Source organism: Lepidochelys kempii, chromosome 3 (genome assembly GCF_965140265.1).
Source record: "Lepidochelys kempii isolate rLepKem1 chromosome 3, rLepKem1.hap2, whole genome shotgun sequence".
Taxonomy (NCBI): domain Eukaryota; kingdom Metazoa; phylum Chordata; order Testudines; family Cheloniidae; genus Lepidochelys; species Lepidochelys kempii.
The window spans coordinates 23872214-23895619 of NC_133258.1; the positions used below are offsets into that span (position 1 = coordinate 23872214).

The 23406-nt window shown below is 39.5% G+C and overlaps 1 protein-coding gene across 9 annotated transcripts in view; it reads left to right on the plus strand.

The window, feature by feature from the left end:
- SMC6 (structural maintenance of chromosomes 6) overlaps nucleotides 1-23406 on the plus strand; it is a 91166-nt gene that overhangs the window by 13756 nt on the left and 54004 nt on the right. For all 9 annotated transcript variants that reach the window (XM_073335956.1, XM_073335955.1, XM_073335957.1 and 6 more), the window contains 8 exons: nucleotides 2612-2758; nucleotides 3813-3901; nucleotides 10440-10604; nucleotides 11786-11964; nucleotides 13606-13807; nucleotides 13980-14094; nucleotides 19306-19466; nucleotides 21686-21821. In XM_073335956.1, coding sequence (XP_073192057.1) covers nucleotides 2612-2758; nucleotides 3813-3901; nucleotides 10440-10604; nucleotides 11786-11964; nucleotides 13606-13807; nucleotides 13980-14094; nucleotides 19306-19466; nucleotides 21686-21821 — 1194 coding nt within the window. The remainder of the gene's footprint in view (nucleotides 1-2611; nucleotides 2759-3812; nucleotides 3902-10439; nucleotides 10605-11785; nucleotides 11965-13605; nucleotides 13808-13979; nucleotides 14095-19305; nucleotides 19467-21685; nucleotides 21822-23406) is intronic.

The following is a 23406-nucleotide window of genomic DNA, read 5'->3' on the forward strand; positions in this document are numbered from 1 at the left end:
CAAAAGACTCCTTCCTTACTTTGCTGTCATTAACTTGCCCTTGGAATTGCTCCCAGACTATATGGCTTTTTTGTTCTAGTGAGGCAGTGAAATTAGTTCAATTAAATTTCAGAGTAACAGCCGTGTTAATCTGTATTCGCAAAAAGAAAAGGAGTACTTGTGGCACCTTAGAGACTAACCAATTTGAGCATAAGCTTTCGTGAGCTACAGCTTACTTCATCGGATGCATGTAGCTCATGAAAGCTTATGCTCAAATTGGTTAGTCTCTAAGGTGCCACAAGTACTCCTTTTTAATTAAGTTTATAATTCTCCACTGTTTAAGTAGATTATCAGAGCTATCTCCTCAGTTTCTTCCAGGTATAGCCTAAAGAGCCATATCTAAATAGCAGTCTTTATTTATGCACTGTTGATTAGCAGTCTGAACCTTCATGGTCAGATTAGTGCTCGTTCACCCCTCCAGTTCACTGGGGACCAACTCTAGGATGGGAAGATAGTTTGTTCTCTGTGCTTGCTGAGTCCTAGGTGTTTTGTTTCGTTGATTCACTCAATGACTGACTATGTGATGTGGAATCACTCACTGAGAACCAAACTGAGATGACCAATTTTGCATAGACTAGTGAGTAGAATTTGAATGATGGTTACTTTTAGTTCTTTTATATATAGGTTCTTATACAATGCTTCTCACAATAGTATTTGAATGCCTTTCAATAGTGTATTAAGCAACGTGACTAACATTTGTCATGTGTTATGTCAAGTCAGCACTGGCCATTTGAGAGCTGGAGACCGGTAGTGAAAGGCACAAGTATTCCGCAAAGAAATCATTCCCTGAGCCATATAGAGACTAAATTGACCTTTCATGGCACTGGAACTTTCAGATATGTTGAGAAGGACCTGGCGAATCAGATATTCGGGTGATATGCATAGAATTTGTTCAACACTGGATCTATAAAACATTACTGTTCTGTGTGTGTGGTTTTGAGTCCATTAAAATCCTTCAGTGTTTTTTTTTATTTTTCAAACTTAGCGAAGCACTTGTTCATGATTGAAAATTACATATGAGCCAAATATACATGTTTAAAATGAAGCTGATTTTAGTTGCTTTTTTCAGTTGGAGTATTTCAGCAGTCTTAAAAATAGGCCATTAGTGTAATCTCTTTTACATACTGTTATCACAGTAATAGTTTACTTTGTGCCATTGTCAGCACTTTGTGTTTGATCAGTTTAATTGACTTTCCTCTGTAGGGGTCATCTGTGCCTACAATAAAAATTAAATAAATTGTAAAACCTCAAGAACAAAGAAAACAGAGATAGATAGACTTGAAAACTACTCTTAATAAGGCAACCACCACCTGGAGCGTCCTCTTGCTGTAGGCCACTGTGGCACAATCGGTGCACCCATCTCAGTTTCCCCTCTGTCTAGCCATGTAAAGAGAGCTCTCGCTGTCTAATTCAGACTCCCATCTCTGGGCATCATTTATTCATTCTTAGAATCCTCATAGTAAAACCGTTCTCCCAGTTCCCAGAGTAAAACAGAAAGAGACATGGATTTTCCATTCTTTCTAGAGATATCACTTCAAGGTCCACCCACCTGGTGAGTCTACGAGCAGTTCGTTTCTGCCCTTGTTCCAGAGCCCCACTCTCCAGGCCATCCATCTGAGAGAGTGACCAGTCTCATGATTCTTCTGCTCAAAACACAGTCCAACAACTCAGCCCTTTTCAATCTCTTGGCACTGGCTCTCTAGCTCAGGAAGGTCAGCAGGCTAGTCCCTTTCCTGACTGATCCTCAGGCAGCTCTCACCTGCACCTCTCCTTGCTCTTTCAGCTTGTTTTCTCAGGCATCTGTCCTCTGCATGTTTTCTTGATTTTTCCAGGCAGCTATCACATGCTTTTTCCTATCTTTCCTTTATATGGCCCAGGTGCCTTCTTTTAACGGCATTTTTTTTTTCTTTTGACATGAATACAGTTTTTTTTTTTTTAAGGACTGAGAGCAATCTCAATGACAGCAACAGACCTATTATTTTAATACTGAAAGCTTTCCTCTTAAACTTAGCTTGTAACTTAAACCACGTTAAATATAGAAGTATTTTAAACAGTGTCTTAAGATACATTGTAAAACACGGCAAACCTTAAATATATCAATTATAAACTCGGTATGCTGGGAGGCAGCCAGTTAGTCACAGGTGCTCTGGAGCCTGCTCCTCCTTAAAGGAGTTTGTCACACTGTGACACTACTCGTGAGACTTTTTTTCAAAGTTTCTGGTTTATATTGTTAAAATGTGCAGAACCAAATATCCTTTTACTTTCCCAGAAGCCACACATTTGGTAACTCAAATGTAGTAAATTTTGCCAGACAACAAAACAAACTCTTTGCATTAAATTTTTCAACTCGAAGGATAACTACTGGGTAACTTTTTATATGCTTCTTAAACCATGGACTGACTAACTCATATCTTCTAATGTCCCTGTGGAATATAATTTTGGGGGAAAAAATCACTTCAAATAGCTGGCTTCATGTTTGTCTCAGAAAGATTTTCCTGGTTTAAAGAGTTGTGGAAATAAAATATTTTGTTTCATTACGTGAACTCATGTATTCTCTATATTTTGTTGTAAGGTCAAAGTAAATGAAGCAGAAGAAAAGTACAAGGCCATCCAAGATAAGTTAGAGAAGATAAGTGAAGAAGCACAAGCATTGCAGCCTCAGTGTGTTTCTTTGAAAGCTGATGTACAAGCAAAAAGAAAAGCATACAACGAGGCTGAGGTTGGTGGAAAAACACATTTTCTAATCCTATAATGCTAATGGTGGTGTTCTGAAACATATGCTGTAGTTCAAATTACTTTGTGGAAGTTCTGTGGACCTGTGTATATAGGCGGTCAGACTTGACGACTGCATTGATCCCTTCTGTTCTTTATGAAAAAGGCCCCAGTCGTGCTCTGAGCTCTGCCCAGGTGGACTCCTGCATCTATGTGGAGGCCCACTGAAATCATAGTGACTTAAGGCAAATGCACTGTGAGAGAGTAAGGGAGTGAGGGAGCTGCCTGCAGGAGACTTGAAGCCTGGAGCAGGCTTGCTAAATGAGCTAACCAGATACACCTTGCATGGAGAGGGAACCGCAAACAGCTGGTTTCTAATAAGATAGCTGAAGCAGTTGTTTGAGGGAGGTGATTCTAGGATGTCCGCTCTGAGCAGGACAGTTGCAAGCCAAACCACAGGTTGGTGACCCCCTAAGAAGTCTGTGTTTTTTTTTTTTTTTTTTAAAGGGACTTAGAGGAAAGCACCCTTTTTCTCACCAGTCTCTGCAGCAAGAGCCGTGCCTTGGGGCAGATTTTTGGGACTCTGCATTTTACTTTTGAGTTATTTTCTAACGCACACCCCTGTAAGAGTGGTGAATGGACCAGCAAATGTGTGGAGTCTCTGTAAAAAGGCCTAGAAGAGGCAGAATAAAGGGCAGAGTAGAGGCACCCCTGCCACAAGAGGGTGCACAAGGCCAAACAGCTCATCCACGTGGAGGCTTCCACTTGAATGGAGCCAGTTGTGTGATCAGGACTATAGTGTGCACATCCTTTATAATGGTACTAAAGACTGGATGGCTATTGGGGGCACGTAAACATAATTAGAAAAGGAACTGATAAAATGATTAGCATGAAATTCAAGCTCTGAACTTCTGCTGCAGTATTGCAAAATGGTAAATCAAATAACATTAGTGTTTGTCTTCAGAAAAATAGTAGATGTGTTTAATTTATTCTTTGTGAAGACCAAGTAAACAAAATCCAATAAGAATGAATATATTCAATGTGTCTAATTTTCTTGGTAGGCACATTATAATCGTTCGAGAACAGAATTAAAACGACTAGAAAAAGATGATGAACAGCTATGGAAACGAATTGAAGAACTGAAAAATAGGTAAATGCCCCACAGCATTTGTAATACACATTTGTGGTATGCAGAGAATGAGCTCTTCAGAATTGGATGATCCAATATCTTTATTAAAAAAATCTCTAGCTTCCAGCAGAATTTAAGATTTTCACGACTCTATAATTTTGCTTAAAACGCAAAATATAAAAAGGTTGAAAATTCTGTCCTGGGACTGACGTACACACACAGCTGGCTTGTTTTTCTAATCCCTATTAATAGACACTTCAATTGAAAATAGTATGGTCTGTGAGAGAAGAAGTATAGTTCTGAGAAGTGTCGTCTTTAAATATACACTTTTGGTCCAATGTAACTTTTGACAGGTGAAGTTGGAAACAAAATAGAAAAATCTGGCTTTTTGACAGAGCAAGCCTTCCAGGTACGTTTCGCTATATGCAAGGCTGATTTAGCATTTTTACTATAAATTAATATCCGAGATTTCAGTGTCTCCATTACAAAAGCCTTTAGTGAACTGAAACTCGGAGTTCAAGTTGTTACTCTTTCCAGATGTTATATTTTTGAGTTTACTTCTCTTTAAAAAAAACCAAAAAACCGCTCATAATTTGAGTATTCATTTAAATATCTAGAACCAGATAACATGGCTTCAAACACAGTTTAATTTTAGAGGACACTGACTAAAGCAGCGTTTTTCAAATGCAGCCACTGTGGGCGCATGCGGCCACCAGGGGCTTTTCTTGTGGCCACAGCCTTCTGGGAGCTGATTTCGGGGGGGGAGGGGCAAAGCAGCAGTCCGTCCTCTCCAGGGGCCACCAGCAGTGGTTGAGCCCTGCCCACCTCTGGGGAGACAAAAGCTGGAGGGAGCAGGCAGTCAGTGAGTTCCCCACATTGCTGGAAGTGTTAGGGTTGGGCTTCAGCCCTGGGGTGGTGGGCGTCAGGCATCAGTCACGGGACTTCAGGCTCTGTCCCCAGGGTGTAGGGCTTTGGGTTCCATTCCCAAGCTGTGCGGTGGTGGGCTTCGGCCCTGAGCTCACCCACCCCATCATCTCTGGCACCCTCTGTCTTCCCCCAGTATCCCTGTAGCTGCGTCTACAGCTACCTCCCTGTCCAGAGCTTAATTTGTTCACGGGCTTGCCGGGGTTGAGTAAGTCTGCTATGAAAAGTGCTATTAACAAACATACAAATACCACTTTTCACAGCAGACTTATAGCTAGCAAGTCTTAAAAAACAAAACAAAAGCAAAAGAAACAAAAATAAAAAAGACAAGAATGTTCAAAGCACCTTATTTGTGTTTCTATTTTGTGTAGGTCCAGTAAAGAATAGAGACAACTGTACATTATTTTTATTATTGGGTCTGCAAAAAACCAAACACCCCTATGTAGATAAATTACAATGATTTGGACATGTATATGTGCATATTTGTTTTTCCTAAAGTTAATGAAGTATTTTAGGAAAAGTTGTCAGTGTGGCCACAGCAAGGGTTGGTGGCCGCACTCTGAGGCCACCAAAATTTTGTTGAGAACCCTTGGACTAAAGCATGTATTTAAAGCTTTTACCAGGAGCAGAAGTCTTTTAATGTGTACTGCTTTAGTAGTGGTTGTATTCTTGCTGTTTTCTGTCTTGTTTTTAGTGTGATTGGCACCTACTATATTCATCTGTGAGTTTATTTGACACACATTTCTGGTGAAGGAGTGAATTTTTTGGCTGGGGGTGGGGAATTGAGGTTTGATTTAAAAAAAAGAAGAGTTACATGCCCATTTATTGCTCTTAACGGGACTAAATCCTTTGACAGAAGAATTTGAAGCTATACCATTCAGAAATCTGACCTAGATGCAGGAACACACACACATATATATACGCTAAGGCAAATGATAAACAGTTGGACAAGAGAAATATAAAACACTTAGACAAGGGTTCAAAAAACCCCAAACTTCCACTTTTGTTCATATTTAACCATACATGAACTGCCATGATTGCCTGTTTCTTGTTCCTCATTTGATCTTTTAATTCTTACCTGTTTTCTTTAAAAGTAGAAAATGAGGATTAAAATAAATAGTTTGCCTTTTTGTTTGTCTCAATTTCAAGACTTCAAGTTACAGAGAATCGACCATTTACTGTAGTTCAGACCACAGAGGACGGCGAAAACCACCCCCAGGGTCTCTGCCAATATGACCTGGGGGAAAATTCCTTCCGGACTCCAAATATGGTGATCAATTAGACCCTGAGTATATGCGCGAGACCCACTAGCAAGACACCTGGAAAAAAATTCTCCGTTGTCAGATTCCTTCCCATCTAGTGTCCCATCTCCAGACGTTAAAATATTTACTGATAGCACTCATGGATGGGACATAAGCCACTGTAGGCAGTCTCATCAAACCATCCCATCCATAAATTTAACAAGCTCAGTCTTGAAGCCAGTTAGGATTTTTGCCCCCACTACACTCCTTAAAGGCTATTCTAGAACTTCACTCCTTTGATGGTTAGAAACCTTTGTCTAATTTCAAGCCTAAATTTGTTGATGGCCAGTTTATATCTGTTTGTTCTTGTGCTAACACTGGCTCTTAACTTAAATAACTCCTCTCTCTCCAGGGTGTTTATACCTCTGATGTATTTATAGAAAGCAACAATATCAGCCTTCATTTCATTAGGTTAAACAAGCCAAGCTCCTTAATCTCCTCTCATAAAGTAGCAAGTATTAGGGGGTAGCCGTGTTAGTCTGTATCCACAAAAACAATAAGGAGTCTGGTGGCACCTTAAAGACTAACAGATTATCTAAACCTAATCTGTTAGTCTTTAAGGTGCCACCAGACTCCTTGTTGTTCTCATAAGGTAGGTTTTCCATTCCTCTAATCAGCTGAGTAGCCCTTTTCTGCATTTGTTCCAGTTTGAATTCATCTTTTTTGAACACAGGAGACCAGAATTGCACACACTATTCCAGAGGAGGTCTCACCAGTGCCTTCTACAATGGAAATATCACTTCCCTGTCTTTACTGGAAATACCTCGCTGGATGTATCCTAGGATTGCATTAGCCTTTTTCATGGCTGCATCACACTGATGGCTCTCAGTGATCAACCAATACACCCAGGTCTTTCTCCTCCTCTGTCACTTCCAACTGATATGTCCCCAGCTCATAGCAAAAATTCTTGTTCGTTCCTAAGTGTATGACCTTCAATTTGCCAGCTATCACATCCAGGAATATCTGGGCCCAGTTGGTATTAGTAACATTTGTGCTCATAGCTGGACCTGGTACTTTAAAATCTCCCATAATCACACAATTCCCAATAGTATTTGTGGATAGGGATATCTTTAATTAAATGTCTCCCAAACGTCTCCCCCAGATTACTAGTTTAAAGCTATTTTAATCAGTTTTGCCAGCCTCCATCCCAGAAGTCTATACCTTCCCTATTCAGGTGGAGTCCCTCCCATAAGAACGGTCTTCAGTCCATGAATGCCTCCTGGTGGTCGAACAACCTCCTTATAGCACCATTTCCTGAGCCATCTGTTGATTATTATAATCTTGTCTCCTCTTCGCTTTCCTCCTTTAGGGACAGGTAGAATCCCACTGAAGATGACCTGAGTGTCTGTTTCTTTAATAATCTTCGCCATCCTGGCATAGTCTTCCTTGGTGTGTTCCATGAGAACCTAACAGCATTATTTGCTCCCATGTGAAGGGACACTTGGATTCCTTCCTGCTCCCATTATGATCTTCTTCAACCTCAGGTCCACATCCTGTATCTTAGCTCCTGGCAGACAGCCCATCCTTTTGTTCTCTGGATCAGCTCTGGTGACAGGCCTGTTTGCTGTTCTTGGTAGGGAGTCTTCAGTCACATAGACCCCCTCTTTTCCTGGTGTAGGTGCAATTCTCTGGCCTGTCTCCTTCCTTCTGTTCTTTCTGGTTGCAAGTCATCTTGACTTTTGTTCTCATTTGAAATCTTCTGTGAGTCATTCTCTGTCCTCCTGGGGCTCTGAGCTCTGGCTGTCTTAGTAGACTTTCCCTCTTCCTGTAGGACTTAGCTGCTCTTTTGTTTACTACTTGCCTCGCTCCTTCATTTTGCAACTCAGCAAACACATTCCTCTGCTCTCTTTTGCTAGCCTGTCCTTTTATTTTCCCTGCCCTTTTCTCGTAGTCACATGCTGGATGAGGAAGGTGGCCCACAAAAGCAATCTACCTTCACAGTTATCTGGTCCAGCTTGTATCTGCAAGTCTTGAGTTTTCCCTTCAGCCTCCATCGTCTGCGAAATCGTCTCACACTCCGTTTTCCTGTAGAGCTTGCTGATTTTCAGTCAAATCAGGATCTACTGGGTTCTCCTCAGTAAATGGATAACAGAGTTATCTTTTTGCTTCAGGTTTCAGAGTAGCAGCCATGTTAGTCTGTATCCATAAAAAGAAAAGGAGTACTTGTGGCACCGTAGAGACTAACAAATTTATTAGAGCATAAGCTTTCGTGAGCTACAGTTCACTTCCTCGGATGCATACAGTGGAAAATATAGTAGGGAGATTTTATATACACAGAAAACATGAAACAATGGGTGTTACCATACAGACTGTAACAAGAGTGATCAGGAAAGGTGAGCTATTACCAGCAGGAGAGCAGGGGTGGGATGGGGGGGGACACACCTTTTGTAGTGATAATCAAGGTGGGCCATTTCCAGCACTTTACAAGAACAGTAGGAGGGGAAATAAACAAGGAGAAATAGTTTTACTTTGTGTAATGACACATCCACTCCCAGTCTTTATTCAAGCCTAATTTAATTGTATCCAGTTTTCAAATTAATTCCAATTCAGCACTCTCTCCCTGGAGTCTGTTTTTGAAGCTTTTTTGTTGAAGAATTGCCACTTTTTGGTCTCCTCCTCCCTCTCCCCCCCCCCCCTCCTGCTGGTAATAGCTCACCTTTCTTGATCACTCTTGTTCCAGTCTGTATGGTAACACCCATTGGTTCATGTTCTCTATGTATATAAAATCTCCCCACTATATTTTCCACTGTATGCATCCGATGAAGTGAGCTGTAGCTCACAAAAGCTTATGCTCTAATAAATTTGTTAGCCTCTAAGGTGCCACAAGTTTTTGCTTCAGGTATATTTCTCCAAAACTCAATTGTTTTGACCTTAGAGACCAGATAACCCCCTGTGGTCTTGGTCTCCCATGCTGATTACAACTCTCTTCTCTCCACTCCCCTCAGCCAGCATGTTTTCCTGTTGACTTGATATGTAAATGGGGCTTCCTTTGTGTTTGACTTATTCTGCATGGAAGATCTAGGGACAGACAGGTAAATTAATGTAAAAGCTTTGTATGTCATCCCTGCTTACTTTAAACATATTTTTAGTATAAGTCACACAACTTGTTGTGTAACACCCATATATATCTCTCGAAAGCTTATGATGATCAGTATGATATAAGCTTTTGAGACTTTACACAACATTTCTTTATAGATAAATACTGTGACAGCAATGTGTGAGGTGTAGTGAGTTTGTCAGGTTTGATAGGAGTTGTTAGAGAACAGGGAACCCTTTGCCAGGCATCCAGGGGCTCTTTAGGGTCATAGGCATAGTGTTGATTTCATGATCAAGCTTCAGAGTAACAGCCGTGTTAGTCTGTATTCGCAAAAAGAAAAGGAGGACTTGTGGCACCTTAGAGACTAACCAATTTATTAGAGCATAAGCTTTCGTGAGCTACAGCGTGGCATAAGTTCCTGAAAGTAATGCCCTGCTGTACAGTAGGGAGACAAAGGGGGAAACATATTTGTTTGATGCATCCACACCTTGCAGTAGGACACAAACTTGTTTTGTAAAATGAATGTGACATGAGAAAATTGATAACATTTGTGCTTATATCATAAGGGACTGATTATTTGAGCAGTGTCAGGGAGAATGGATGACACTCGGGTCCTATAACTTGTAATACATCTGGTACAGGTTCTACACATATGGTACTTGTGGTGTTTGAAGGGGGGAGTGTTGGGCAAAACAAAAACAACCTTATTTTGTATTTATTTTTAGTTACAAAGTTTATTTCCATTTTTTCCTATGGGAACTACTTATTGTTATAGAGCACCTGTTACTCAAAGAAAGCATGATAGACGTTGGCATGATGTGCGTTTTAAAACAAACATGAAAAAACCTGATCAGTTTCTACAATATTAAAAATAGATAAATGCTTTGTTCTGCATTGTGCACCTGTGGTAGGTAACCATAATTACCCTTCTGTGTTTCTTAGACGTAGATCCTGCCTTAAGTTATCATACCTCCATATCTAATTTTATTCACTTATCTAATTACCTGGATTTTTTAGTTTATTTTGGAAATGTTTAATTCTGTTTTTGGTAAGGGAAATTCATCGTTAACAGCCAGACTGTGTGTGGTCATGATCCCAAATAGACCTTGCATTTAGTTAGAAAGCGTCACATGCAGGCCAGACAACAAGACAGGTTTTTCTGCTGTTGAATAATGTTGGATATGCTTGCTTAATAAAACCTGTTAAGTGCTAAAATGTATGTTTTAAACGTTCTTTTCACGATCATCCATTGTGTGTGATTTTAAAATGTTGAATTGTGGTCTGTGTACTGTTACAGTGCTGATCAAGTTTCAGAGTCTGAAAAGCTGGAAACACAGAAAAAAATAGCCCAGTTGAAAGAGCAGTTGAAGATCGTCCATGATCAAGAGGTCATGATGGTTCAAGATATGGATCAATTTCAGCAGGCTGTCTACAAATCCAAGGAAGAACATGCTAGACTCAAGTAAGTTTACCTTTGTTTTTAATTATCCAAGTTCCTTTACAACAAGTGGCAATAGGTGTTCTGCTTCATTACCTGTATTTCAAAGTACTCCATGCAGCACTAGACTTAATTTATTTTTTAGTCCTAGTTCTCCCAAAGCACCTTACGATCTGGTACTTCTTTGTCCATCATCCACAGTGAGTCTAAGTTTGAAAGTTCTCAGCACAAAATACAAAATGTGCTGGCATTTAAGGTGACATGCAGTGCTAAAATTAAAATCTGATTTAATCTAAGACAGGGTGGGTGAAACCTGGTTTTTTTTTTTTTTTGTTTTTTTTTAATTTAAAAAAATCTGACTTTTTTTAAAAAAAATCAAAGGCAGATAATGGTGGTTGTGACTGTAATATAATAAGGGACTTGACATATGTTGATGCTTACTCTTCTCATATTAGTCCTGTTAATCTTCCTTAATTCCCACTATCTTACTTCTACATCAAAATTGTTTCTTATTGGTGTGTTGTTACCTAGAAGAACGTTTTTGGAAGATGCTGGACTTCTAATTACATTCATAACATGATTACCACTTGAATTCTACCGATATTTCCTGTATGTTTTGTATATCATTTGTTTGTGCAGACTATTTATGAAATGTTGATGATATCCATAAGATAAATGGTAGAACCATATTTATAAATTGCATTTATCAAGCCTCTTCTGGTAAGCTCACATGTACAATGGAACACATGTTCATATTCTAGCTTACACTTCCTTGAGCTCACTTAATATTATGTTACCATCTCTACCTTCACATTTCGGTTCTGAGCCTGTGTACACCTAACATCGAGTTAGTGAAATTCCTTTCTGTAGTCACACTTCTGATATTACTACTATGTACCTTTTGAAGTTATCTTGGAAATCTTTCTTTCTGTTTTTATTATTGATACTCTTGCTTGTGTTGTATTGTTGCTCTGTGCATGTCACCTTGGTACAAATGAAAATGTTTTTCAAATCCATGTACTCTAGAGCAATGAGGATAGTTCAGCATACTCTTCATTTTGAAGCCTAAATTCTTTTTCCAATTGTAACAAGCTTTGTTACGGCAACAAGAAAGTCTGACTGCTAAATTTGACAGCTGATAAAATTTTGTCAAAAGTTGTTATATTAATTAAAGTAAATGTTTCAGTAGCCTTTCCTTTTCTCAGGCGAGAAGAACTTGATGTGAAACAAGCATTGGATTCCAAGCAAAGACAGCTGAAGGAGCTGACAGACAGTAAAACAAATAGATTGAAAAGATTTGGACAACATGTGCCAGTCCTTCTTGAAGCAATTGAAGATGCCTATAGAAAAGGACATTTTAAACACAAACCTATTGGACCTCTAGGTAAGATAGCCCTTGCATAAAGGGAAGTAAAAAGTTTGCCTCTATAGAGTCCCACTGTACACTTGGTCATGTGAACACAGAGCCTTTTTGAAAAGTATTTGTCACTTAAGGGGCATGATGTCCAATTCTCTTAAGGTCTACATTTCCTAGACCAAATATATAAATACCCCAGCCCACTAACTGTCCCTCAGTTTCTTTCTTTTTCAATCTACTGGAGCAGTCCCAGAACCATCCTCTACCAAGCTGGTTAGTTGAATGCAAATCGTTTTAAATAGTTTGAATAGGTCTGTATGTAGACTCAGTCTAAATCTAATTGTAATTTTCATGTAGTTTCCTTGTTGAGTTGAATTCTTGCTGTCTTTGGGTCACCCCAGGCCTTGCTGAAGATAGCAGTTATGTTTAGGAAAATGTAGTTTAGGAAATGATCTTGTTCTCCTCTATTCTGTGTATAGGTTTTTATACCATGCTCATCACCGTGATATAATCTGAGCACCTTGCGGTAGTGCATTTAGCAACATATAACTGCATTTAGCATGTGTTTCGTTGCTTACATCCCCTCTCCAGAGGGAGAAGCATGTATAGTGGAGTGTTTTGTTTTTGTAATGTCTTGTTTTTTTATTTTAACATAAATATAGCTGTTACTATGTCTTGTTAGAAAAGACAAGGTCAAAGAAATGTGGTTTCCACTTGGAGCAGAAAGTGGTGAGGTTTGTGATGGTCCTTAGTTCCTGGAGGAGTTCATTCCACCATCTCAGACAGCACCTGGAAAAAGTTCTGTCTCCTCCACAGACAAACTTTTCTCTTATTGTTAAGAGTTACATTGTGCCAGAGAAGCAAAGTTTGTCAACCATGGTCTTCATCCTGGAGCTTTTAGATGATCTCTTAGGTATCCTGGCTCCAGGTCATGGAGTGCTTTGAAGAGAAGGACTGAGACCTTGAACTTGATTTGAAATTCTATGGTAAGCCAGTGCAGAGAGCAGAGGACATGTTTGATATGTTTGTGGTAGCTTGTGTTGCTGCATTATTAACTAGTTGGAGTTTAAGTGGTGAAGGCTCCATGCCCAGGTATATTGCATAGCTATAATCCAGCTGAAAGGTGATGAAAGTATGAATAATGTTTGTCCTCCGGAATGGGACAGTTTCCTAACCAAGAAGGTATGGTAGAAAGTATTATTTACAGATGCTGCTATGTGAGAGTTCTGTGTCAGCAAGAAATTCAAGAGTACTCCTACACTATAGACAGTATTGACCAATTGTGGGGGTGTATCCTTAACTGACATCTGACATAGACTGCAGCATAGTTGCAAGCTCTTCATGGTAGAGAATGCTACCATGGAGATTCATGGATTTAGCCATGAACTACTTCCAGAGATTTCAGGGGAAAGGACCCACCCATTGTGAGGGTCTGCTTCTCAAAGTGTTTGTGAGAAGAGAAATTTGCATGTAAGAGAACGAATTATTTATTTGTATTTACATTATTGCTTAGAAAACCTAACCTGAGCTTAAAAAAATTAAATATATGTTCTCAAATGTTTTTTTAAACTAAAACAAAAAATAATGTAGTTACATTTTAATTGCACTTACATATTAAAATATATTTGATACTGTGCCTCTGAAGTCTTGACTTTTGTCTATATTTAGGTGCTTTCATTAGTCTCAAAGATGCTGAACTTACTTTGGCTGTTGAAACTTGTTTAAAAAGCCTACTGCAGGCATTTTGTTGTGATAATCATCATGATGAGAGAACACTTCAGACACTGATGTCAAAGTTTTATCCATCTGGATATCGGCCCCAAATAATTGTCAGTAGGTTTCGAAATGAAGTTTATGATGTCAGACCTAGGTGAGTTCCAAGTTTTGAATAAAATTGCTGCTTCAGAACCTTGATCCAAATGGCTTAATAGTAACCCCAATATATAATGCATTTTCTAATGTATGATCAGGTGAATTTTTAAAGCGGTTTGCACTGTTTAAATATGTACATTTTAGTTTTTTCTTTTCTTCTTTTCTCATAGGGCCGTTCACCATCCAGAATTCCCATCAGTCCTTACAGCTTTAGAAATAGATAATGCAGTTGTTGCTAATTGTTTGATTGACATGAGGGGTATAGAAACAATCCTGCTAATTAAGGTAGGACATAACTGCCGTATTTGTTTTTGCTATAAGTTTTAAAATGAATTTATATGCTAATGAGGCTTTTTGTAATTAAAAAAAGGCAACCTGATTGCTTCTTGCTGCCCAAGATACCTATAGAAATAAGGCATTCTTCTTTGAATGGTTGCAGATGTGTATTCTACACATGTGCACAGAGCCAGTGCACTGAAGCTGGAGAACTTTTCCTAGCAGTACCCATAAGGGTGGTGCTTCTGCACTCTGGCCCTAAGACCTTTCCATGGTTATTTAAGGGCAGTGCAGCCCCAATCGTGCTTACATCCTTCATTCTAGAGTCAGAGCTTCCCATGTTGTTTTTTCCTCATTGGTTTTCGACATCAGTTATTTGTAAATAATTAGTAAGCTTTCATTTGTGTTAGTGTTATATAGTGCTATGCCCTCGCCAGGGTTTGAGAACTGTCCTTCATGTGAGATGGCTATTCCCAATAACGACCCCCATATTTGCTGTTAGTTGTGCTGAGGAGAGGAGCACATTAGAGAGGTTCTTCATTAGCCACTCCTTTAAAAATAAGACTCAAGTGGTCCAAGACTTGTGCTTAAAACAGCACCTCACTTAATAGGATCAAAGGGGGTCCTGGATAACCCCCATCCAAGAATATTAATGGAACTGGCACATGAAACTGCAAGCCCAGTTGCAAGATTTTGAATGAATCCGTCAACTTTGGGGTCATACCCTATGACTGGAGAAATGTGGATATCCTACTTTAAGAAAAGAGGAAAAAGAGTGATCCAGGAAACTACAGACCCCTTAATTTGACCTAAATTTTGTGCAAGGTCTTAGAACAAATTTTGAAAGAGTAATTAGTTAAGGACATAGGGGTAAAAGGTAATTAAGATAAAATACAACACTATTTTACCAAAGGTAGATCGTGCTAGATCAGTGGTTCCCAAACTAGGAGTGTCGCTTGTTCAGGGAAAGCCCCTGGTGGATCGGGCCAGTTTGTTTACCTGCCGCGTCTGCAGGTTCGGCCAATCTGCGGTTCCCACTGGCCGCGGTTCATCGCTCCAGAACAATGGGGGCTGCGGGAAGGGCGGCCAGCACGTCCCTCGGCCCGCGCTGCTTCCCGCAGCCCCCACTGGCTGAGAATGGCGAATCGCGACCAGTGGGAGCTGTGATAGGCTGAACCTGCAGACGCAGCAGGTAAACAAAGCGGCCCGGCCCGGCCTGCCCGGGGCTTTCCCTGAACAAATGGCGCCCCTAGTTTGGGAACCACTGTGCTAGGTCAACTTAATCTTTCTTTGAGAAGCTAACTGATTTTCTAGACAAAGGAAATGCACTAGATCTAATCTAGTTGGATTTTAGGAAAGCATTCATTACAATTCCACATGGTAAATTATTAGTTAAATTGGAGAAGATGTAGATTACTATGAGAATTGAAAGGTGGGTAAGGAACTGGTTAAATGGGGGACTACAGCGGGTCATAGTGAAAGGTGTATTGTCAAGCAGATGGAAGGTTACTAATGGAGTTCCCCATGGATGGTTCTTGGGACCAGTCTTATTTAAAAGTTTCGTTCATGACATTGGCACAAAAAATGGGAGTATGCTAATAAAATTTGTGGATAACCTAGAGTTTGTGTGGTATTGCCAATACAGAAGAGGCCTGGAATATCTCACAAGAAAATTTGGATGAACTTTGAAATTGGAGTAATAGAAATGGGATGAAATGTAACTGCAATTTGCAAGGTTAATGGCTTACTTAAAAGCATTTTTGCTATAAGATGGGGACTTAGCAGTTGTTAAGCTAGAGGACGAGAAAGATCTGCGTGCATTGGTCGGTTGCAGGATGACTGAGCTGCCAATGTGATGCAGCTGTGAAAAAGGCTAGCACAATCCTAGGGTGCATCTGGCGAGGTATTTCCAGTAAAAATAGGGAAGTGATGTTTTCCGTTGTAGAAGACACTGGTGAGATCACATCTGGAATACTGTGTTCAAAAAAGATGTATTCAAACTGGAACAAATGCAGAGAAGGGCTAGTAGGATGATTAGAGGAATGGAGAACCTGTCTTATGAGAGGAGACTTAAGGAGCTTGGCTGTTTAGCCTAATAAAATGAAGGCTTTAGGGAGATATGATTGCCCTCTCTAAATATATCAGAGGGATAAACATCCCGGAGAGATAGGAGTTAAGGGCCAATGTTGGCACAAGATCAAATGGATATGAACTGGCCATCAACACATTTAGGCTTGAAATTAGACAAAGGTTTCTAACTGTTAGAGGACTGCAGTTCTAGAACAGCCTTCTAAGGGCAATAGTATAGGCAAAAAACCTAACTGGCTTCAAGAGTGAGCATGATAAGTTTTATGGAGGGGATATATGATGAGGTTGCCTACAGTGATGTATGGCCCATTTGTGACCGCATTTAACAAATACCTCCAATGGCTGGCGATGGGACACTAGTGGGGAGGGGTATGAGTTACTACAGAGAATTCTTTCCCAGGTGGTTCTCACCCACATGGTCAAGATCTAACTGATTACCATTTTTGGGGTCGAGAAGGAATTTTCCCCAGGTCATATTGGTGAGACCCTAAAGGTTTTTTGCCTTCTCTTGCTGTGTGGGATATGGGTCACTTGCTGGTTTGAACTAGAGTAAATCATGTGTTCTCTGTAATGTGAAGTTCTTAAATCAAAACTTCAGTAACTCAACAAGAGGCTATGGGACTATTATAGGAGTGGAGGGTTGAGGTTCTCTGGCCTGCAATGGTGCAGGAAGTCCGACTATATAATTCGGATGGTCCCTTCTGCCCTTAAAGTCTATATCTAATATTAAGGACACACCAGAGAACCATCTACAGTTGGAAATTTAACCTGTTACTGATAGTAGTTGATGACAGCAAGTCCGCCTGAACCAGAGCTGAAAACTGTTTAACTGCCTTTGTCTGTTGGTCAAAGCTATTTTCAGCACCCTCAGAAAGCTGTGTTTCAAAAAGCTTTTCTTTAAATGAGTTAAATAATGTTGTTCTGATTTTGCTAGCAGTTAAAATAGTTCTTGTCACTGGTTCAAAACAGGGTGGATTTGATTTAAATCAAATTAGTGATTTAAATCATGATTTAAATCACTAGTCAGGAAGACTCTATTTAATCATGGATTTCTACATAAAAGTTCATTCTTGTTGGTTGTTATAACCTTAATACATATTCTTCACAACTCAGAGATATGAGACCCAAACTGGGTCTCTTTTACGGCCTGCTGCCATTATAGGTTTTCCCTTCTAGTGAGAATGGTTTGGTAGATCTCAAATCAATGAAGGCTACACTGAGAGAGACCTCAAGATTTCTGGAATATGCTGCTCAGACAGTTTCACTTTTGTTTCTACTGCTTGTCCCTCCCGTCTCACATTTATCTCCAGAACTACTTCTCCTTGTCCAGATCTATTCCGCTCCCAACAATCTTCTGTTCATGGAATTCTTTGAAACTTTGCACTTTTAGAGAGAGGTAAGGGATTGACTCTGTGTACACAAATTTGCAGAGGGAAAATAGGGTTGAGGTCTGTTATTTCTCACCACTATATTTTATTTATTTAGTTAGTTATTTATTTAAACACATTTTTGCTGTTAACAAGCATGTTCTCTGGAGACACAAATCCACAGTTTGAGAACTGCAAAACTAAACATCTCTGATGGTATCTTCTAGACTTAGCACTGAGTCCCATTGGGTAGCTAGAAAAATTAACGTAAATAATCTATACAGAAGCCTTTGGAACCCCATAAGATTGGGTCCCTAATCCATGAACTATTGGAACTCTTTTACAAAACTTTTCTTAAACATTACATGAATTTATTGTCTCATACTATAGAATTAGAATTTATAATCCCTATTCCATGATGAGATATCTTTGAGCTATAATGTATCTTAATTAAAACTATCTTTAGATTGTTTGTTTTTTTCCTCAAAAAGCATTTTATCCAAAAAATCTGATTTAAATAAAATCCAATTTTTTATTTTTTTTTATTTTTTTAAAAAATCGTTGATTTTTATCCACCCTGGTTCAGAGAGACCCATTGCTGGCAGTTGTTGTCTGTTTCCTAATGTAGACTAAGCTTTGAAAAGCTGTAATATCTGAGACCTTCTCTCCTCCTCCCCTGCTCCCCCCCAACCCCCCGAAGTTCTGGTTCTCAGCAAAATAGATACAAGTTTACAATGTAATATGGCGGGGCGGGGGGAACTAATGGGATTAGCTCTGTCCGGACTGCACTTAACATACTGCTCCCCGTTCAGGGCATCTTAATATCTGAAAGATATAGAAAATTGCAGGGAATGTGGAGAGGAGCAAGAAAACGGTTTACAGGGCAGGAAATAATCGCTTATGAGGAAAAAAACTAGTATTACAAGTATTTGATAAATTTCTTTCTTCTGATAAGTATTGCTTGGGTAAGTAAAAGGACACAGTCCTCTAAGGGTTTGTCTACATTTAAAATGGTGTAGTGCTTCAGTGAAGTTACTGCCTGCACTGAGGGGTTCTCCCATTGGTGTAGGTAATCCATCTCCCCAAGAGGCGAATTCTCCCATCGACCTAGTACTGTCTACAGTGTGGGTTAGGTCGGCATAACAACATCTCTCAGGGATGTGGATTATTTACATCCCTGAGAGACGTAGTTGTGTTGATATAAGTCCCCAACGTAGCCCTAAGAGAAACTGGATGCCAAGCATACTGGGCTTGGCCTAAAGAAAGCTGCATCAGTTTTACTGAAGATGTGATTTTTAAGGTGTTTTGATTAAACCAGTGCAACTTTCTGTATGTAGACAATCATTTAGTTGTGGAGTATTTTTCCAAAGGAAGCAGGGAAAGGTCATTTAATTGAGAGATTTAAAATGCAGCTGTACAAAGAAAACTGCCAGATGAATTCAGTAGATGATCTAAGGATGTATTCCATCTTGAATATCAATATTTTTGTCATCTTAAGACCCTTTAGTACACTCATTGGTCCAGGTAACTCTTAAGTGGGTTGTTTTTTTTATTCCAACTGTAAGGGGCTTAAACTTCTCTTAAATTTCAAATGAATTCTTATATTGTAAACTCAGTTTTATTACTGTTCTGAAAGCAAGAAATACCACGCCTGAGGTTGATAGAAGTCAGTGAGAACGTTGGGTGCTCTAAGGATCAGAAACATAGCATTTCAAATTGCTAGCCATTGTGAGTACTTTTTATGAGAAAATACATTGTTTTTCAGAGTAACCCAGAGGCTCGTGCGGTAATGCAGAGAAAGAGGCCTCCAAAAAACTGTAGAGAAGCTTTTACTGCGGAGGGTGATCAAGTGTTTGAGAGACGTTATTATTCATCTGATAATACCAGGCCAAAATTCCTAAGTAAAGACGTGGAAGCAGAAATAAGGTTAGTATCATGTATTGCTGAAGTATAAAGTATTCTCTCTCAAGGTGTTAGAAGTAACATCTTTTGCTCTTTGTCCTTCTACTCCTGTTTGAGGGGCTCAGGAGTATTTTATAGCACAAAATCTAAAAAAAAACCCCTCCCCTCTGCATTGTAGAAAAAGGTACCCCTCTCTTCAATTAACCTATCTTTTCCTGTAGACTTAACTCCATGACCGTACCTGCGTCACACTTCTTTCTTGTGAAGTTTTTTTTCCTCATCCAGACTTACTAAAATCAAGTATATATTTTCCAGAAGTACCTTTTGTAATAGATGCACATTCTTGAGTTCCTTCTTAATTGTTTTGAGCTTGTGACATGTGGATGTGGCCCAGAGACATGGGATTTGCAGAGGCAACATACTCTGAAAAATCCAGTTACCTTCCTTTCATTTTTGTAGCCTTGGTCAAAGAGCAAGCCTGAAATGAAAGGTCTCTAAAAGTACTCTGAAAATGGAATAGTGCTTTGATTGAGAGTAAGATAACTTAGTTTTTCTATTCTAAATTAGCCTCACGCCAAATGCCCTTTGTGAAAAGATTTGTAGCTATTTTGTTAGGGCATGTCTGTGCGACAAAATTAAGTCAATCTAATTTACGTCCTCATACAGCCACTGCAGTAATTACATTGCTTGTGCATGTTTACACTTTGTTCCGTGTGTCAGTGGTGTGCATCTTCACCAGGAGCACTTGTATCAATTATACTGTCAGTTTCAGGCATTGTGGGATGACTTTTGAAAGCCAATACATCTGTGTAAGCAGTGCAGCACTGTGTAAACTTAATTACCCTGACGTTGACTCTGTGCCTCTCATGGAGGTGGAGTTAAGTTGGCATAGCAGGGCAGTTACTTCGATGGGAGCAAAATTTTAGTGTAGACACTTACCTTGTTAGATCAGTGTAAGGTGCCTTGTGTTGACCTAACTCTGTAGTGTAGACCAGGCCGCAGTCCCAAACATTTGGCATAGCTACGTGCAGCTATATGTAGTCATCTTGATTATTCTGGTTACTTTTTCAAAACAGCAACTTTAAAAGAAAACCAGCATTTACTCTTGAGAGATTTCAGAGGTGGTGGTGGTAACTTCTTTGACCAACTCCAATTAGTACCATTAAAATACTTTATTTTGGGGACTGAGCTATAATGCAGTTGAAGTGAGAAAATACGGCACCGTTGAATTAAAAATGTATTGAAAAGAAATTTTCCGTAACTATTAATACCTAAGATGTTTTTTTTAAATTCTGTGAGTTCTAATAACAACTTTTTGCTATTTAGGGTATGGTTTAGTATTTATATTTTTCTCCATTTAGATTATTGAAATAAACCAGTCAGCTTCTCTTATGTTCATAGCCAGTTTCTAGTCCACTTACTTTTTTCAAGTTTTTAGTTGTTACCAAAATGCTACAATATTTCTGTTGCAAATTCTGTGAGGGGAGGGAAGTGGGTTTTCTGTTTGTTTTTAGTCTCTTGTATTATAAACATTATATTTTTATTAATTCTTATACTATAAAATATTATTAAACCTTATATTGGGATCCTGCTTAATCTGTTGTTCCTTTTTAAACACTAAAGTCTATATTGAATTATGCATGTTTTACTGCAAAAAGTGTTTTTTGCTATGGTCAGCTGAGATGCTGCCACTGCCATTTCCAGTTATGAAAGCTATATATGAGTATTTTGTCCACTATATATGAAGGTTAACTAGCGTGTCTGTTTTGCGTTTTAATTTACTGCTCACTAACAGTGCCATATTAACAGTCCTGAGGACTGAAATCCTTCTTAAAAAGAACAAGTGTGGGAGGTGGTAGGCCAAGTTTCTCCATACTGTCTTAATTACTTTGCTCCAACCAAAGTTCTATCTGGTCTTAAAGTATACTAGCATTTTTAGAACTAATAACACAGTTTAGTTCAGGTACTTGGCCTTTCTGCTAAGGCTGCCAATAAGGGCTTTTAATGAGGTGGTGGTTTATTTGACATGAATGCAGTACCCAGTAGGGACTGAACAGAGACTACTAAATAGCTATCGGATGATAACCAATTATGAACTAGTGAGCTAATGGTAAAGCGCTCAATCTCCCTATCAGTCATTAGAGCCTGTGTCAGAATTCTTGTTTTATAGCCATGGTTCAGTCCATTTGGTAGAATTTGTAGTTGGAGAGCATATAATCTTATGATAAATTGTATATGTTAAGTCACTTGCAGAAAGAAGTTGAAAACAAAATGGCACAGTTGTCAACATCTCAACATCGTTTACGTTCCACTGAAAATGAGACGAGAGAAAATGAAGATTATCTTAATCATCGTCGTAGACAACAAAAAGAATTACAGGTACAAATATGTAATAGACTGCTAAAGTCAAAAATGCATCTGTTTTAGCCTATTGTATTAGTCTTTTTTTAAACAGTACACTTTTAAACAAGTGATTTTCGCGCACATTTATTTTGGTGGCTTTGCTTTTGTTTAAAAATGTGCAGAGTCTCAGGCTCTAGTGTCATTAAGCGTCCTTGCATTATGCAGCTAGATTTATGCTAGCATGTTTCCCTTGTTCTATGAATGCTCACTACAGCATATTTTTTATTGATTTTTTTCCCTTTCTATGTAAAATATTATTAAAAATTAGGGTTTTTGCTTTCCTTGGGAGACCAATATAATAAATACACCTCTACCCCAATATAATGCTGTCTTCAGGAGCCAAAAAATCTTACTGTGTTATAGGTGAAACCGCCTTATATTGAACTTGCTTTGATCCACCAGAGTGCGCAGCCCCGCCGGCCCCCCTCCACATCCGGGAGCGCTGCTTAACCGTGTTATATCCAAATCTGTGTTATATCAGGTTGCGTTACATCATGATAGAGGTGTACTGCTTTCTAGGATGTGTATTCCTGATCTTCGGTCTAATTTCTTTTTCTTAATTTTGTCCTATTAATCCTTGTATATGCTTTGTTCAAACATAATTAAGTTCTCTTCCTGTTTAGCATTTGCATCCTTCAGCTGTTTGTGTATTAATTTTGTGACACTTCCTAGGGGTATCCAGGGTAACACCTATTTTTAATGTGAGGAAGCCTTGTCTGTATCTTCCTCAGGTCAACTCCTTGACTCTCCAAGCCACAGGCCACACAAGCTCGCAGGCTCTGCTGTCCCTTATGCAACTAGCTGTAGGCATACTCCAAACCCCAAATCCTCCGAGCAGTCCCCTGCAACGTTAAGCCCCTTATCCATTGGACATTCACAGAATTACCAGACCCACTGTTCCCAAAGGAACAGTACACCACAGCTTAACACAGAGCTGTGTAACAGACAATACTTAGATTCATTCATAGAGAAAATCAAGTGTAAATTTAGTTAATGAAGACTATAGATTCAAATGATAACAAACAGAAATACAGTATACCCCCGATTATTCTAATAGCATAGATTCTGATAATCAGGAGTTTGGATAATCAGGAGGGCAGGAGCCATTCATCCATTCAGCAGTAGGGTGGCCTTCGCCACCGCCATCTTCCTTGCAGTCTTGTCTGGGGGGTGGCTCTGCTCTGCCCCCACTTACTCAATCCCCTGACTGTGGGGCTGCAAAGGTCTCTCTGCAGGGCTGGTGACACCCGAGGGAGGCTGCAGTCCTGGTGAAGCAGAACAGAGACCCCCAGCCAGAACTCTACTCTGCCCCACCAGGACTACAGCCATCTTGTACCTTGCAACCTCCAGAGGGGAGTCACCAGTCCTGTGGCAGTACAGGGAGCCCTTTGAAGCTCTGTTATTATGGTTCTGTTGCTTGCTTACTCCCATGACAGTAGCCTTGCTGGACCCATTCAGCAGCAGGGTGGCCTTCCCTGCTGCTGGGGACTTGTTGTCCTTCTCTCATTTCTGGCCAGGGTGCTCTGCTTTATTATCTGAATCTCCACATTATCTGAATTCC